General features: G+C 41.4%; 1 protein-coding gene across 1 annotated transcript in view; it reads left to right on the forward strand.

The window, feature by feature from the left end:
- Nucleotides 1-8,422, forward strand: part of LOC124795867 (mucin-17-like) — a 423,417-nt gene extending 414,995 nt beyond the window's left edge. Inside the window, exon 8 of the mRNA XM_047259949.1 lies at nucleotides 5,871-8,422. Coding sequence (XP_047115905.1) covers nucleotides 5,871-6,050 — 180 coding nt within the window. The 3' untranslated portion in view covers nucleotides 6,051-8,422. The remainder of the gene's footprint in view (nucleotides 1-5,870) is intronic.
- The last annotated feature ends 11,206 nt before the right edge of the window (nucleotides 8,423-19,628 follow it).

A 19,628-nucleotide genomic window follows, 5' to 3' on the forward strand; every position in this document is an offset into this window, starting at 1 on the left:
TTGCTTCCCTGAGGTGTAACCGTCACTGCTGACATTTATTGTCAGCAACTGAGAGGACTTACAGACGCAGTCCAAGAACAAAGCCAGGAGACTGCGTGAAGTGATGCCATCCTCAATAACGCCCGCTCACATTCTGCTAGACTGACAGAAAACACTATACATGAGTTGGGTTGGGAAGCCACTCCGCTCCAACCTTATTCACCTGATCTTGCGCCATCAGCGTTTCACCTTAACTGCTCTCTATCGAACAGCCTTCAAGGAACTTTCTATCCGGATGGCTAGGTTGAGGTTTTTTTGGGGGAGGAGACCAGACTGCGTGGTCATCTCTCTCATCGGCTTATGGAAGGACGGAGAAGGAAGTCGGCCGTGCCCTTTCAAAAGAACCATCCCAACATTTGCCTGGAGCGATTTAAGGAAATCACGGAAAACCTAAATCAGGATGGCCGGACCCGGGATTGAACCGTCGTCCTCCCGAATGCGAGTCCACTGTTCTAGCCACTGTACCACCTCGCTCGGTGAGAACGTGACTCTATGAGTTCTTCGCCTCAAAGCCACGAGATTTCTACAGTCGCAGAATAGAACTGTTAACCCGGCGTTGCCAGACAGTTGTAAGTAGTGGAGGAGATAACGCTATGAAGCGGCAAAGAAATTGGTATAAGCATGCGTATTCAGACACAGAGATATGTAAACAGGCAGAATACGGCGCTGCCGTCGGCAACGCCTGTATAAAAACAACAAGTGTCTGGCGGAGTTGTTAGATCGGTTACTGCTACTACAGTGGCGGGTTATCAAGATTTAAGTTAGTTTGGACGTGATGTTATAGTCAACGCACGAGCTATGGACACAGCATCTCCGAGGTAACGATGAAGTGGGGAGTTTCCCGTTCGACCATTTCACTCACGAATGCACAGCGAATATCAGGAATTCAGTAAAATATCAACTCTCCGACATCGCTGATGCAAGAACGGGAACAACGACAACTGAAGAGAATTTTTCTATGTGACAGAAGTGCAACCCTTCTGCAAATTGCTGCAGATTTCAATTCTGGGCCATCAACAAGTGTCAGCGTGCGAACCATTCAACGATACATCATCGATATGGGCTTTCGGAGCCGACATTGAAGTGTTAACGACTGAAAACATGTTGCCTGGTCGGACGAGTCTCGTTTCAAATTGCATCGGGTATGGAGACAACCTCATGAGTCCATGGACCCTGCATGTCAGCGGGGGACTGTTCAAGCTGGTAGAGGCTCTGTAATGGTGCGGGCGTGTGCAGTTGGAGTCATATGGGACTCCCGTTACGTCTAGATACGACTCTGATAGGTGACACGTACGTAGGCATGCTGTATGATCCCCTGCATCCATTCATGTCCATTGTGTACTCCATCGAACTTGGGCAATTCCAGCAGGACAATGCGACACCCCACACATCCAGAATTGCTACATAGTGACTCCAGGAACAATCTTCTGAGTTTAAACACTTCCGCTGGCTACCAAACTCCCCAGGTATGAACATTATTGAGCTTATCTGGGGTGCCTTGCAACGAACGTGCTGTTCAGAAGAGATCTCCAACCGCTCGTACTCTTACGGATTTCTGAACAGCCCTGCAGGATTCATGGTGTCAGTTCCCTCCAGCACTATTTCAGACATTAGTCGAGTACATGTCACGTCGTGTTGTGGTACTTCTGCGTGCTCGCGGGGCCCTACACGATGTTAGGCAAGTGTACCTGTTTCTATGGCTCTTCAGTGTGTATCATTGATGATTAAAGTCTCTGTTGTGTTTATTAATCTTACAGGAAAACACTACGAACTTATGATCCAAGCCAAGTTGGGCAAGAAGCGTAGTACGAGGATCTATAGTCGGCAAGGTCTGAGAGCTGCATTTCGACACCCACTTTAGGCAGAAATCTACATCTACATCTACATCTACATTCATACTCCGCAGGCCACCTGACGGTGTGTGGTGGAGGGTACTTTGAGTACCTCTATCGGTTCTCCCTTCTATTCAAGTCTCAATTTGTTCGTGGAAAGAAAGATTATCAGTATGTCTCTGTGTGGGCTCTAATCTCTCTGATTTTATCCTCATGGTCTCTTCGCGAGATATACGTAGGAGGGAGCAATATACTGCTTGACTCCTCGGTGAAGGTATGTTCTCGAAACTTCAACAAAAGCCCGTACCGAGCTACTGAGCGTCTGTCCTGCAAAGTCTTCCACTGGAGTTTATCTATCATCTCCGTAACGCTTTCGCGATTACTAAATGATCCTGTAACGAAGCGCGCTGTTCTCCGTGGGATCTTCTCTATCTCTTCTATCAACCCTATCTGGTACGGATCCCACACTGCTGAGCAGTATTCAAGCAGTGGGCGGACAAGCGTACTGTAACCTACTTCCTTTGTTTTCGGACTGCATTTCCTTAGGATTCTTCCAATGAATCTCAGTCTGGCATCTGCTTTACCGACGATCAACTTTATATGATCATTCCATTTTAAATCACTCCTAATGCCTACTCCCAGATAATTTATGGAATTAACTGCTTCCATTTGCTGACCTGCTATATTGTAGCTAAATGATAAAGGATCTTTCTTTCTATGTATTCGCAACACATTACACTTGTCTACATTGTGATTGAATTGCCATTCCCTGCACCATGCGTCAATTCGTTGCAGATCCTCCTGCATTTCAGTACAATTTTCCATTGTTACAACCTCTCGATGTATCACAGCATCATCCACAAAAAGCCTCAGTGAACTTCCGATGTTATCCACAAGGTCATTTATGTACTGGGTGATCAAAAAGTCAGTATACATTTGAAAACTTAATAAACCACGGAATAATGTAGATAGAGAGGTAAAAATTGACAGACATGCTTGGAATGACATGGGATTTAATTAGAACCAAAAAGAAAAACAAAGTTCACAAAATGTCCGACAGAAGGCGCTGGACAGCAAAAAGTCAGTGACTGCGCATGACAATCGTGTATAAAAGGAACTGTAATGAGAGAGAGTATCAGATGCGCCAGCAGTCGCAGCATGTTGACGTTACCTGAAAAGGCGTTTTTACTGAAGCTTTGTTACCAGAATGGGGAATGCGCTAGTTCAGCGTTACGATCCTATCGCCATAGGATGGAGATTCGAACGGGTAAAGGTCCGTTGACAAATGCAGCTGTGGCAAGAATGATTTCGGAGTTCGAAGCCACGGGTTGTTTAGACGATAGACCCCGTAGTGGCCGACCCAGCACAAGACGTAATGCTGCTGAAACAGTTCAGGAACAAATGGAGACTGTAGCGGGTTCATCTATGCACGGGGAAGTCAGCGCTCGTGCAGTCGCACGTCGCACCGGCATTCCATACACTTCTGTTTGGTTGGCACTTAGGCGTACCCTCCGATGCTATCCGTACAAAATCCACCGGCATCATGAACTGTTACCTGGCGATTTAGTGAAGCGGAGGGCATTTGCGCTGTGGGCGTTTCAAAAGATAGCGGAAGATGACGATTGGTTGAGGAACGTGTTGTGTACCGACGAAGCTCATTTCATGCTCCGAGGGTCTATCAACGCCCACAACTGCAGAATTTGGGCTACCGAAAATCATTGCACGAAGAGAAAGTCACGGTATGGGTTGGATTTTGCATATCTACCGTTATCGGGCCTTTTTTCTTCGAGGAAATGCGTGATTCTGGTTTTGTAACTGCTACCGTGACGAGTGAGAGGTACGCCGAAATGTTACAGAATCACATCATCCCTAGCCTGGCTGAAAACACCTGCTGGAACGTACGATGTTTATGCAGGATGGTGCTTAACCCCATATTGCTAGACGCGTGAAAGAGCTCTTGCGCGCGTCGTTTTGTGATGATCGTGTGCTCAGCCGCTTCTTTCCTCATGCTTCGCCTCCCAGGTCCGTGCGATTATTGGCTTTGGGGTTACCTGAAGTCGCAAGTGTATCGTGATCGACCGACATCCCTATGGATGCTGAAAGACAACATCCGACACCAATGCCTCACCATAACTCCAGACATGGATTACAGTGGTGTTCACAACATTATTCCTCGACTACAGCTATTGTTGAGGAATGATGGTGGACATATTGAGCATTTCCTGTAAAGAACACCATCTTTGCTTTGTCTTACTTTGATATGCTAATTATTGCTATTCTGATCAGATGAAGCGCCATCTGTCAGAAATTTGTTGAACTTTTGTATATTTTTGGTTCTTATAATAATCCCTGTCATTCCAAACATGTGTGTCAATTTGTACCTCTCTATCTACATAATTCCGTGATTTATTCAGTTTTCAAATTTATACTGACTTTTTGATCACCCGGTATATTGTGAAAAGCAACGGTCCTACGACACTCCCCTGTGGCACACCTGAAATCACTCTTACTTCTTCTCTCCATTGAGAATGACATGCTGCGTTCCGTTATCTAGGAACTCTTCAATCCAATCACACAAGTAGTGCCGGCCGGTGTGGCCGTGCGGTTTAGACGCTTCAGTCTGGAACCGCGTGACCGCTACGGTCGCAGGTTCGAATCCTGCCTCGGGCATGGATGTGTGTGATGTCCTTAGGTTCATTAGGTTTAATTAGTTCTAGGCGACTGATGACCTCAGAAGTTAAGTCGCATAGTGCTCAGAACCATTTGAACCATTTGAACACAAGTCGTCTGATGCTCCATGTGCTCTTACTTTGTTCATTAAACAACTGTGGGGAAATGTATCGAACGTCTTGCGGAAGTCAAGAAACACGGCATCTACCTCAAATACCGGTTCCATGGCCATTGTTCGGTCTTCACAGCTGAGCTATTTGCCCTCTATCAGGCTGTTCTTTACATCCGCCGCCGCCGACATCCTGCTTATGTCATCTGCTCTGATTCCCTGAGCGCCATCCAGAGCCTCAGTGATCCGTATCCGGTTCACCCATTCGTGCACCGGATCCAACGCTCTCTTCAGCAGCTGGCGGACGACGGTTCTCCGGTTACCTTCATGTGGGTTCCTGGTCATGTCGGTGTCCCTCGGAACGAGCTGCAGATGCCGCGGCCAAGGCTGCGGTCCTCCAGCCTCGGACAGCTTCTTGTTGTGTGCCTTCATCTGATTTTAGCAGGGTCATTTGTCAGAGCATTTTATCGATGTGGCATGCCGATTGGTCTACACTTACTAACAACAAGCTTCGGGTCTTGAAACCTCTCTCCACGGCTTGGACGACTTCACGCCCTTCTCGGCGGGAGGAGGTAGTTTTGGCCCGGTTACGGATTGGACACTGCCGGTTCAGCCATCGCCATCTGCTGATGGCTGGGCCGGCGCCGTTCTGCCCATGTGGGCAATTGCTGACGGTACGCCACATTTTAACCTCCTGTCCGAATTTTAATACACTGCGCATTGATCTTGGCCTGCCATGTACTCTGGATGGCATTTTATCGGATGACCCAGGAGCAGCTGTTCGCGTTCTTCGTTTTACCCACTTGACAAACCTGTCTAAGGACACTTGATTATGCTGTTTTCTTTTAATACTTTGCCTGTTAATGTGCTTTTTAGAGTGTTGTCCTTTTTAGTTGCTGTTTTAACCTTGTGCCTCGCAGTGCATTCATAACTTAGTCTGGGCGCTAATGACCACTGTAGTTGTGCGCCCTAAAACCACAAAAAAAATGGGAACCCGTGTCTATGACCCTCTGAGTCTCGTGGACGAATAGCGCGAGCTGGGTTTCACACGATCGTCTTTTTCGAAACCCGTGCTGATCCCTACAGAGTAGATTTCTAGTCTCACTGGCCGTCGCTCTGAAACGTTCTTATTTTTGCCTATGTCGATATGGGAATACCACCTTGTTTCCACCCTTGTACTCCAGGGTGGGTGACTGAGGCTACTCGTTGCTGTGTTGCAGGCCCGCCAGAAGCTGACACGCGCCGAGGCGGTGCGGGCGGCGAGCAGCGGCAGCAGTGGTAGCGGGGGCGGCTCGCTGGACCAGCCCACGCTGAGCCCCGGGCCCGGCTCCGGAGAGCTGCACGACTCGCTGGTGCTGCCGCCCCCACCGCCCCCGCCGCAGGAACAGGACAAGCAGTAGGCGTCCTGCGACTGCCTCCCGCTGGATAATGCTGCTGCACCCACCGTCAACACTCAGACTTTCTTTCCCGATACGAGCACGCTGGCTTCTCTCCGCTGTCATCTGAAACATCTGTCGATAACTACACGCGTCACGCTACAATTTCACAAATCGTCTGCTAACGCGGTGCTCTATTTATGAATCGTTTGCATCTTTACTTCACAGATTAACACTGACGAAATCTTACGAAACGAAGAGGAAAGTGTTACTGTTACTGGTCTGTACCTGCTGCTGTCGCCTAGGTCCCCCATTCACGTTGCTATGACTCTCGCGGGAAGTCAGTTTATACTGTCCGGCTAACTACAGTTTAGCTGATGGTGTGGACATCTGTCTCTTTACGTATGGCTGGAAGGAAATGTACAGTTAATATTAATAGAAGCAAGTGTATAGTTAGGATGCGTTTGTTGCTGTAGAATTACGCTACATACTGTCGTTGATTTAAGCCTGAGCTAACATAGATGACTTCGGCCGTTTGCCCCGTCAGACGGAGACATCGATTGCGTAGCATTTACGAGAAAATGGCTGGTTAGATTTTCTAGAAAGTATGTCATTCAAAATTGCAGGATAAAATAGTCGAAAACTGCATGTTTGTCTTCACAAATGATTGATTAGGTTATTTTTCCGGCTTCTGTTTGTTTGGACATGGTATAAAACTTCAACAGTGCCTCTACTGGTCCATTCAACTCCTCATCAGATCCGAATCCCCTACACAACGCAGCAATGCTTAGTGCAAACAACAGCATTAAGTATTCCTTTTCAGACAGTTTTTTCCTCTCGTCAGATTCCTTTTTTACGAACTGAAAGTCAGACTGACACAATCCTCCCTTACTCATTTTACACCTAGGTCCTTTTTTTTGAAGCGGAACAAGCAATCAGCTTTTAACGATACAAAGAAATAACTTAGACAACGATCCTTGCCGTATTACTGACGTTACCTGGCGAGTCCCTAGTTTGTTGAGAAGTAGTCCCTTTGAATCTATGCGGTAGCAGCAAGCAACAAGATTGCAGCACGAATCTCTTCGCAGGACTCTGCTGCAGTCTCTCTGGAACTCAGGGACTGAGTATCAATTAGTCTTGCATTGGTTCCCTAACAAGCAAGTGACGCTATTTCTCCTCCAGAGCAAGTGGAGGAGACAAACACTGCACAAGATGGTGCTGTCAATAGTGCCAGCTGGAATCTCTGTAGGTGTTTCAAGCAAATACTGTTATTCGTTTAGTCACCGTCGTGCTGGGAACAATACATTCTCCTTTTCAGTGTTGGTGCTCTAGCTTAGCTCATCTATTATTGTGAAACGGGCCAAACTGCCTATATTGTTCACTAAAATAATAATAATTATTATTATAATAAATCGATGTGATGTATCTAGCGCAATTAATTGATGTTTGTTAAATTTCAAATGCCATAGATATAGTATTTTAACATTTTCCGAGCGAAAATCGCGGCCGAGAACGTTACCCAGTCTCTTTGTGAATAATATATATTTTTCAGAAAAATTATGACCTGCTGTACATACTTGCTGGTTAGCTGTCATACGATGTATTTATTACAAGCCTTACTTGTAGGTGAGTGAAAGCAAAAAGGAAGCGGGTATGTGGCATTTTCAACTCGAGTTCAGCCTGGTATGAGTGTCGGTCATTAACAAGATAGAAACACATTTATTTTGGAAGTCGAACTCTTTTTTGCATTTTCTACCACACGAGAGTACATGGGTCTGTATCAGAATCTTGTATTCCTACACTCACGCCCTACTCAAGACTTGTAACATCGAGTGAGCCGCCTCGTTAAAAAAAAAAAAAAGGTTGATTCTGTAGACAAAGATGTTGGTGTAGCCTAGTTGTTTCTGAGTCTGGGATTTTGGAAGACGACTTCGCCTCCGGCGTTGGCCAGAATGGGAAGCATGAATGGATGCAAATACTGGATTTGCAGTGACTGAAGAATGAGGATCTAGTCGATCACAGGGCCTTAAACAACAAGTAGACTAGTATCCTATTTTACAGGAGTTTTGTACGTTTATAGTGTGTAGATAGAGTAAAGATCATATTATCACTCCGAAGTGTCTTGTAATTTCTCATCTCTACACCTGAAAGATTGTGAAGAGAAGTGTAGGACTTGTTAGTAATGTTTCACTCTTTTATACATATTCCTTGTCAGTTTCTCCCTTTTGTGAAATCAGATGTTTGAAAATGTTAACTGCATGTCCTTGAATGTGCATATGTTTATTAAATTTGTGTTTTATTTCTATTGTTTATGAATAAGTCTATGTGTACATCTAAAATTTGGAAATACATATTATGTATACATTGGGCATTGAAAATAAAGACTAGTCAGTAAATGTTTCCACTTTTTATCCTTTGTCATTAAACTTGTTCCTTACATAGCAGTGGATGCTTATACAATAAAACATTTGATCTTATTTACTTGTTCTTTGTTTGTCATGTGTGACAGTATTACAAATACAGTAAACCAGTTTCAGAAGTCCATAGAACACAAATATATTTTGTAATTCTAAATTAAAGTAAAACAATCTCATGCAGTAACAGTCCACTCAGATCCATAAACAAATATAATACTTTTTTACAAACAAACAGAGATCAAAAATGAAAAAACCCTATCAAAAAGATTTAAGAAGTTTATACTAATAAAGTTTTGTTACAACACTTCATAGTGCTGTTAGACTACCGAATTACCAACAGTTACAATATAGGAATAAGCATTGATTTCTTGTTAAAAGACCATGTTACTTTTACAATAGAAAATGGAAACAATAGCATGTACCCGGTAGCTAGTTTCTACAAAAGGAGCAGTTTTTACCTGCAGGGAAAGATACTTTCACTGTTTTGAGTTTAACAAATAATTATACATACTTTATTCTGTACACAAAATAATAACATACAGTTTCAATTTCTTAATGATATAATGTAGCAATTGAAGAAATTGGTGTCCTTTATTTTCAGCTTATTAAGGTGAGTTATAAATGTGGCATGAGAGATGTGCACCATATTTGATACTTACTGTTCTCACTGAATCTAAATTAATGTAAAGATGGATATGTGGTGTCAGGTTAGCTGTAGTCACAAAACACACTATATTTCTTTACAGATTATCTTTTCACCTTGAAACTGTGTACTGATAATTTTTCTTTGCTGTTGTTTTATCTTCATTCTGAAGACAGGTTTGCTGCAATTCTCCATGATAGTCTATCCTCTGCAAGGCTCATAATCTCCACATAAATGTCACAAACAACATCCATTTGTGCCTGATTATTGTATTCAATCCTGGGACTCCTATAATACTCACCCCCCAAAACTTCCTTTTGTTGCCAGATTGACGATTACTTGTAGCCTCAAGATGTGTTCTGTCAACTGATCCCTTCTTTTGGTCAAGGTGGCTCATAAATTTTTTTATCTTCAATTCAATTTGGTACCCCTTCATTAGTTATCTGATCCACTCATCTAATCTTATGTAGCACCCCATTTCAAAAACAACTGCCAGTACATTTTCTTTATAAGCTTTATGAATTTGTTGTGTAGAAACTGAACCTGCATCTTGTGGTAAGTTAACTGGCATTCTTAAATTATCCCATTAAATTCTAAAGAGTAATAAAGCTTTGTTTTTAAAAACTTGTGCATTTCTTGAGCAATATTGATTATATATTGGATTGTAATGTTTCATCTAAGAAGGCCATGTAGTAAGTCTTGTGAATCAAGTGCAATGATAATATTTAATGTTATGTTGTAAAATTATGAACTGACAAATGGTGCTAAGTCAGAGTACATATCTGCTACTGGTGAGACACTTATTCCACTGAGATGCAATCACTCCCGTAGTTTTGCAGAAGACTTTGTGTCACAAATGAAACTACAATGTAAAAAGAAATCTGATAATTTTTACCCTCTTGTCAAAAGGTACAATGAGGAATGCCACTGAAATACTTTGAACCAACCTAATTGCGCAATGGAATGGTGTCAAATGAACACTTCCTTTACTATGATAAGTCCTGCTCACGTCTTACAACATTGATCAGAAGTACACATTAAGTATTACTTTCAAAAAGTTTCAACTTCTGTTTGCAATTCAATATTTTACCACTTTAAAAATAAATCCTTATGCACCTAAGCAAAGCTTTATCTCCATAACCACCCACCTGTGGTCCTGTATACATCTTCTGGTGTTCCTCAGGGAGCTGGGCTGGGGTGGGTTTGAAAGTTTTGGAGGTTACAGAATGAGAAGGGGTTGAAGTCACAGCTTTCATTTCAGTTGTAGTAAGACTCAGCTGTGGAACTGAAGATGATCTGGATATTTTTTCCTTGTTTCAGTGTCAGGGAACCACCACTAATGTTCTGTCTATGTATTTTCATTGTCTCTATATATCAGCATCTCAGTTCCCAAAAGGATCCTTATAGAACAAGTGGAACTTTTATTTATTTATTGCTGTCGATGTCATTCCCCCATCTTGTGATTCTAAGGCAGGTCGTTATGCTCCATACATTTCACATTTCTTTAATTTTGAATATATAATATTAAACCGTGTAGCTAAATTCTATAGTTATATTAACGGTAAAAAGTAAAACTGAAAGAAATCAAGAAGAGAGAAGTAAAATTAAAAGGAAAACCTACAGCCACACAATCCTCTAACCCCATTCCATTACAATGGTAATCGGCTATCTTGGAACTGCTCGAGATTGTTGACCAGTTCGTTACATCTAAGATTATCCCTATATTAAAATATTGTCAACTTGTCCTGCCGTTATAGAACTAATTGATGTTGACCCTCTGCGCTCAGTTATTTACTTTTGCGGTTCCGGCCCTCAATTGGTAAAAACGGAACCATTATAGGATCACTCTGTTGTCTGTCTGTTTGTCCATCTGACTATTAAAAACCCTTTTCCTCAGGAACGGGTATACACATCAAGTTGAAATTTATGTTATATACTAAGGTCTATAGGACCTTAGCGGTGTAATAAATGTATATTTCTAAGTCAATGCAACTAAAAGCTATGGCTATTTAGGTAATATATTTTGATACTAGAAAATTCACTCCTGAAAACCTATAAGGTACTTTCCATTGGTCTATAATCTTGATATTTTTCGAGAAACAAGGTTTCACAGTCCAACCATAGGAAAAATATGAAAACTGTAAATTTGTAATTAGATCACACGATAAAAACATTTTTTTCATTTGTTCTCAGACTGTCTGTCTATAAGTCTATTAAAAGCCAATTTTTTTTTTATTTCTGTATTTTTAGGAACGGTTCAATGTATCAAAGTTGAAATTTGCCACATACTAATGTCTATGGTTCCATGACGGTATAATAGACGTTAGCTTCTGAGTCAATGCAATTAAAAGGTATGTCACATTTATGTCCTGTTGTTCTCAGAGATCAGCACAAGCTATTGAAAATGAGAGATTTATTTATTACACAATGTTTCTGGACCTTATCATTGCATTATCAACTTCCATAAAACAAGGAATATACAGATGATTATTTTGTCTTACTACACACAATAAAATGCATGTAATGGAAATTTGTCTATATAGCCTTGTAGTATCACTTATCTTAAAGCCAATATGAAATTTGGCACAATCAAAAATTATTAGCAAGCACCAATCATGCATTGTCATACATAAAACTCTTTCTTCTACTGTAAACAGAGCATTGTGAGAGTGTTGTGTGTCACCATAATATGTGAATGGAAGAGCCTCTTACACGTGTGACATCCCATGTTTACTGCTTGCCTATTATTTTTTGACTGTGGTAGATGGCATATTAATTTTAGGGTATGTAATGCTGCATGCCTCCCCCATGAACCATGGACCTTGCCGTCGGTGGGGATGTTTTCGCGCCTTAGCGATACAGATAGACATACCGTAGGTGCAACCACAACGGAGGGCTATCTGTTGAGAGGCCAGACAAACATATGGATCCTGAAGAGGGGCAGCAGCCTTTTCAGTAGTTGCAGGGGCAACAGTCTGGATGATTGACTGATCTGGCCTTGTAACACTAACCAAAACGGCCTTGCTGTGCTGGTACTGTGAACAGCTGAAAGCAAGGGGAAACTACGGCCGTAATTTTTCCCGAGGGCACGCAGCTTTACTGTATGGTTAAATGATGATGGCGTCCACTTGGGTAAAATATTCCGGAGGTAAAATATCCCCTATTCGGATCTCTGGGCGGGGTCTACTCAAGAGGACGTCGTTATCAGGAGAAAGAAAACTGGCGTTCTAAGTATGAGCGTGGAATGTCAGATCCCTTAATTGGGCAGGTAGGTTAGAAAATTTAAAAAGGGAAATGGATAGGTTAAAGTTAGATATAGTGGGAATTAGTGAAGTTCGGTGGCCGGAGAAACAAGACTTCTGGACAGGTGAATACAGGGTTATAAACACAAAATCAAATTGGGGTACTGCAGGAGTAGGTTTAACATGAATAAAAAAAATAGGAGCACGGGCAAGTTACTACAAACAGCGTAGTGAACGCATTGTTGTAGCAAAGATAGACACGAAGCCCACGCCTACTACAGTAGTATCAGTAGTATAAGTTTATATGCCAACTAGCTCTGCAGATGATGATGAGATTGATGCAATGTATGATGAGATAAAAGAAATTATTCAGATAGTGAAGGGATACGAAAATTTAATAGTCATGGGTGACTGGAATTCGATAGTAGGAAAAGGAAGAGAAGGAAAAGTAGTAGGTGGATATGGAATAGGAGTAAGGAACGAAAGAGGAAACCGCCTGGTAGAATTTTGAACTGAGCATAACTTAATCATAGCTAACACTTGGTTCAAGGATCATGAAGGAAGGTTGTATACATGGGAGACACTGGAAGGTTTCAGATAGATTATATAATGGTAAAACAGAGAGTAAGGAACCAGGTTTTAACTTGAAAGACATTTCCAGGGGCTGATGTGAACTCTGACCACAATCTAGTGGTTATGAACTGTAGATTAAAACTGAAGAAACTGCAAAAAGGTGGTAATTTAAGGAGACTGGACCTGGATAAACTGAAAGAATGAAAGGTTGTAGAGAGTTTCAGAGAGAGCATTAGGGAACGATTGACAAGAACAGGCGAAAGAAATGCAGTAGAAGAAGAATGGGTAGCTTTGAGAGATTAAATAGTGAAGTCAGCAGAGGATCAAGTAGGTAAAAAGACGAGGGCTAGTAGAAACCCACGGGTAACAGAAGAAATATTGAATTTAAACGATGAAAGGAGAAAATATAAAAACGCAGTAAATGAAACAGGCAAAAAGGAATACAAACGTCTCAAAAATGAGATTGACGGGAAGTGCATAATGGCTAAGCAGGGATGGCTAGAGGGCAAATGTAAGGATGTAGAGGCATATATCACTAGGTGTAAGATAGATGCTGCCGACAGGAAAATTAAAGAGACCTTTGGAGAAAAGAGAACCACTTGTATGAATATCAAGAGCTGATATGGAAACCCAGTTCTAAGCAAAGAAGGGAAAGCAGAAAGTGGAAGGAGTATACAGAGGGTCCATACAAGGGCGATGTACTTGAGGACATTATTATGGAAATGGAAGAGGACGTAGATGAAGATGAAATGAGAAATATGATTCTGTGTGAAGAGTTTGACAGAGCACTGAAAGACTTAAGTCGAAACAAGGCCCCGGGAGTAGACAACGTTCCATTAGAACTATTGATAGCCTTGGGAGAGCCAGCCCTGACAAAACTCTACCATATGGTGAGCAAGAAGTATGAGACAGGCGAAATACCGTCACACTTCAAGAAGAATATAATAATTCCAATCTCAAAGAAAACAGATGTTGACAGATGTGAAAATTACCGAACGATCAGTTTAATAGGTCATGGCTACAAAATACTAACACGAATTCGTTACAGACGTATGGAAAAACTAGTAGAAGCCACCCTCGGGGAGGATCAGTTTGGATTCCGTAGAAATGTTGGAGCACGTGAGGCAATAGTGACCCTACGACTTATCTTAGAAGATATATTAAGGAAAGGTAAACCTACGTTTCTAGCACTTGTAGACTTAGAAAAAGCTTTTGACAATGCTGACTGGAATACTCTCTTTCAAATTCTGAAGGTAGCAGGGGTCAAATATAGGCAGCGAAAGGCTATTTACAATTTGTACAGAAACCAGATGGCGGTTACAAGAGTCGAGGGGCATGAAAGGGAAGCAGTGGATGGGAAGGGTGTGAGACAGGGTTGCAGCCTATCCCCAATGTTATTCGATCTTTATAATGAGCAAGCAGTAAAGGAAACAGAAGAAAAATTCTGAGTAGGAATTAAGATCCATGGAGAAGAAATAAAAACTTGGAGGTTCGCCAACGACATTGTAATTCTGTCACAGGCAGCAATGGACTTGGAGGGGCAGCTGAACGGAATGGACAGTGTCTTCAAATAAGGATATAAGATGAACATCAACAAAAGGAAAACGAGGATAATGGAATGTAGTCAATTTAAAAAGGGAATTAGATTAGGAAATGAGACACTTACACTAGTAAATGAGTTTTACTATTTGGGGAGCAACATAACCGATGATGGTAGATATAGAGAGGATATAAAATGTAGACTGGCAATGGCAAGTAAAGCGTTTCTGAAGAAAAGCAATTTGTTAACATCGAGTGTAGATTTAAGTGTCAGGAAGTCGTTTCTGAAAGTATTTGTATGGAGTGTAGCCATATATGGAAGTGAAACATGGACGATCAATAGTTCGAACAAGAAGAGAATAGAAGCTTTCGAAATATGGTGCTACAGAAGAATGCTGAAGATCAGATGGGTAGATCACATAAATAATGAGGTGGTACTCAATAGAATTTGGGAGAAGAGAAATTTATTGCCCAACTTGACTAGAAAAAGGGATCGGTTGGTAGGACATGTTCTGAGGATCAAGGGATCACCAATTTAGTATTGGAGGGCAGCGTGGAAGGTATAAATAGTAGAGGGGGACCAAAAGAGATGAAGACACTAAGCAGATTCAAAAGGACGTAGGTGGCAGTATGTACTGGGAGATGAAGAAGCTTGCACAGGATAGAGTAACATGGAGAGCTGCATCAAACCAGTCTCTGGACTGAAGACCACAACAACAGTACTGCATGGCAGTATAGGTAGATTTTCATTTCATACATTTTATTAAGTGCAGTAATGCGAAATAATAATATGTTTTTCCTTGTTTTATAGAACCTGATAATGGGATAATGTAATCTCGAAACATGTTATATTAAATAAAGCGCTAATGTCCCACAACTGGTGCACTATCGTCTCAGTACTGATAAAATTATGATCTTTTGAGAATGACACAAATGTGTAAACGAGTGTAATGACTAAACAATATAGGTGAACATTGATTATTAATCTCTGTAGTCAAATTTAGTGTGTTCACTGATGCTCTATGCCAACAACATGACAAATGTGAACGAGTTAATAATATTGCCTGTGAATGGAGATTTTTAACTCTAATGTAGTTTGGAGAGAGTGGAAATAGCCATACTAGTCATTGGTTTTAATCGGTGACGTAGTGAATGTGTCACACAAGGTAAATAACGTGTCGACCGAAATATCATACCCCCACAACGTTTTGAAAGTGAAACAGAACCGGCTGCTTTGATTGCGTGAATTAACTGCACGAGGGAAAGAAATAAGAAATTAGAAGTACAATACTCAGTAATACATTAATAAGAAGGGAAATCAGAAGAAACTTATTTTGTATGGTAAACAAAGCTTTACATCCGTAATGGATACCACGACACACACACACACATATATATATATATATATATATATATATATATATATATATGTGTGTGTGTGTGTGTGTGTGTGTGTGTATGTGTGGAGAGTACCCACTAGGTTAGCTGAGGGTGCTAATGCGCAGCTTCCTGGACACAGGTAGGTGCGCCATCTCGGATCGAATCCGTCTGGCAGATTAACGACGATGGCCGGTGTGCCAGCCAATCTGGATGTGATTTTTAGGCGGTTTTCCACATCCTACTAGGTGAATACTGGGCTGGTCCCCACGTCCCACCTCAGTTACACGACTCACAGACATTTGTAAATGCTTGCACTATTTCATGTTTCACACTAGATGCTGACAAATGGAGTACACTAATTCCATCCCAGGGCAGGGGATGCGGGAGGGGGGGGGGGGGGTACGGAGTGGCGACAGGAAGGGAATCCAGCCACCCCCTGACACTAACAATGCCAAATTCATATTCATAGCAACAGGGCCGTCCCCGCGTTGAGGTGGGACAATGGCTCACGAAAATGATGATTATATATGTGGACAGTGTGATATACAATTACGAATATACACCATCCGTCCAAAAATTTCCGAGCCTGATTCTATTCCTGGTGCATAAGCGACATCAGTGCAGTAGTATGGTGGCAGATTCAAATAAAAACTGTAAATAACAGATGTTCATTTTACTAATCAGTTGTGAGCAGCGTCTGTTAAGCGTGGACGTGCGGCCATTGTGTGTCATCGCTGCTGTGCCGCAATTCGCAGTGGAGCACCACTTCTAAAACAATTGTTCATGAGATTCTTCAGAATGTTCTGAAGAACAGAAAAGTGTGTGCAAAGTTTGTTCCGCACACCTTGCTTCCCCAACAAGAGCGACGAAAGGTGGAAGCCTGCAGTGAATTGTTTGAAATTCAAATCATGGACAATTATTTTCTGGAAAAATCATCAAGCGTGACGAGACTCAGTGCGACCTATACAAACCTACCACAAAACGACGAAGTGCACAAATTCACATGGTGGGTCAGCGCTTTGACGAATAATCGTTATTCAAGTCATACTAAAGCGCCATTTGAACAGCCTCCCAAACAAGGACTTTTCTGGCAGTTTCCCCTTTGCTACATGAATGTTCGTTCTACTGAAGTGGGGAGGGACTATTTAGAACATCTGAATAATTAAAGCCACAATCTTAACTTTATAATTGATTTATTCAATCTCTAAACTTTTTAGACTGACGAGGGTATGTATGTATCAGTAGTAGAACTGAACTGTTATGACAAGAAATATAACTATTTATCGGAAAGTAAACGAGTCAAATATCGTAAAAAAACTGTACAAACAGAAACTCAAATTGATCAGCGTGAGTTCTAGTTTTGCGAAAAAGATTCAAATATAAGAAAGTAATGAGGGAAATTATAGAAAACTGGAGAGAAATTTGAAATATTTCACGGACAGTTGCTGCGTAAACTAAAACATCTCTGCTTTCTCTTGATCTATATACGCTTTGTAATAATAATAATAATAATAATAATAATTACAGTTACAGTAATAACAATAATAGTAATAATAACGTAATACAGATCGATTATAATTCATGCTTTCTGGACAAAACTGTAAAATAAAAGAAAATTCTGAAGAAAGTTAAAATATTTTGTGAAATGATTAGTCTTAAAGTAAAAAATAAAATAAATTAGAGAAACATTTGACACGGCTTTGAATGATGCTCGAAATCATGTTCAGCAAATGAGGCTCAACCTTCAACTTAGAACTTTTACTAGAGGATCTTTTCTGGTGTAATTTCACTCGGTGGTCTCATACATCACTAACGTACGAGCATCTCATCTGCTGTAACAGATTTCGAACATTGTACAATGACGCGTCAAATGTTCCTCTAATCTATTTTATTTCTTATTTTTAAACCAATAATTTCACAAACCATTTGGCTCTTTTTAAAATTTTTCTTATAAGTTTATTCAATGGCATTGCTACATTGTACCCTGTCTAGGTCCTCTTCTAGGTTTACTAATCCTTTGAAAGTGTTTTAATTGTTCAGTAAGTTTTGCTTTAATTATCAAGCGTAACTTTTCACAGTTGTCTCTCTGGTGCCTTTACCCTTCCTATAGGCAAACTGATAATCGTCTAAAGATTCTCAGTTTTCCTTTCTCTAGACAATTACTGTTAGCAGCTTTGTTTCATGTGCTGTCAAATCGATTGTGATACATTTCTTGCGTTTGCCTGCTCTTGCTACCCTTGCATTTTCATAGGTTCTGCACAGTAATTTAAATAACAGTATAATTTGACAACCAACTGGTGCGGACGTATTGGGAAGAGTTGGTGATTGCTAGTTCTGCAGAAACTGGAAGACTGTTTTCCATCTACTGCATGGGTGGGGTGAGTGAATTACACATTGAACTGACTGGATGGAGTAGCTACTGTTCCTTCCTTTATCAGTCCCATCTGTTAAAAAAAAACTCTATGATTGCAGGGGCGTCAAACAAATGGGTGACATTTGGGTAAGAGGAGTTGTGACGCCCTTCCCATTGTGCGACACGTCCACAGCAGCGTCGGACAAAATTGTGGTGAAATTTGGTGCCAATGTGACATCATTAACACACATTTCAGCTCACATCAACTTCTGAGCTCTGGCCTTTTTTTCGCCATGCCATCCACGTAAACACCTGGTAAAGAAAGTCCACGAAGGATTCGAAATTATCCCAAATCATTAGAAATCACTTCCAAAATGGCAGACGAATCAAAAAAGTACGTTAATGTTCGAATACAGTGTTAGTGGTCTGCTGCTTGACGCAGACACTCCGAATAAATATCTAGGCGTAACGCCGGGAACTAACATTGAATGGAACAAACACGTAAGGTCAGTTATAGCGGAGGCTAACTGTCTGCTTCAGTTTATTGAGAGAATTTTATGCCGTAGGAGACCACCTACAGAATACTTGTGCGACCTATTCTTGAATAATGCTGGAGTGTTTGAGATCCCCACCTTGTCGAATTTAAGGCAGAGAGCAATTCAGAGGCGTTCTGCTGGATTTATTGCCGGTAAGTTCAGTCAACACGCGAGGGTTATGGAAATGCGCCGTGAGCTGAAATGGGGATACCCGGATGGAAAAACAGTATTCTAAGTAGACGGACAGTTCTGCTGACATCATTGAATTTTTCGCATAGGGATCATCAGAAGAAAGAATAGAGCATGTTCAAATAGGTACAGACAGGAATTTTCCCTTGCTCCTAACTTGAATGGAATAGAACAAAAAATAATCAATATTGGTATGACGGACTCTCCATCGGGCACAGTCCACATCTCGCAGAATGTATATGCAAATACAGAATTCTAGAGATATAAGAAAATATGGACATCGGTGACGAAGTCCATGGCTGTAGGATATAACATCGACCATCCCAAAGCAGCTCGTGTGGGAAATATGTTATGCGCTTCGTCGTATTTACACTAGCGCTATCGTAAATCGCGATCCGTTGGCCACACGAATAGACGTGACAAATAGTTGTACCTCCACTGGGTGGCGATTTTTTGTAAAAGACTGAGGTTTATTTACGCTGGCTCTAAACATGGATAACGAAAGATGAAATTATCTAATGCTGAATAGACTTTGATGGATTTATTCAACCCAGAAGTATAATACGTTGGTGCAGCTGAGAACAAGTGGCGAGACTGTGATTCTGTTTGCCCTAACACACCGGAGCAGCAATACTATAACCCTTTCTCGATGCGTTGCACTGTCTCAGGTGACGATTGTGGTTCGAGTGTTTGTAGAGGGGCGATGTGCAGCGCCTGTAATTCGTTATCG

Source organism: Schistocerca piceifrons, chromosome 4 (genome assembly GCF_021461385.2).
Source record: "Schistocerca piceifrons isolate TAMUIC-IGC-003096 chromosome 4, iqSchPice1.1, whole genome shotgun sequence".
Lineage (NCBI taxonomy): Eukaryota > Metazoa > Arthropoda > Insecta > Orthoptera > Acrididae > Schistocerca > Schistocerca piceifrons.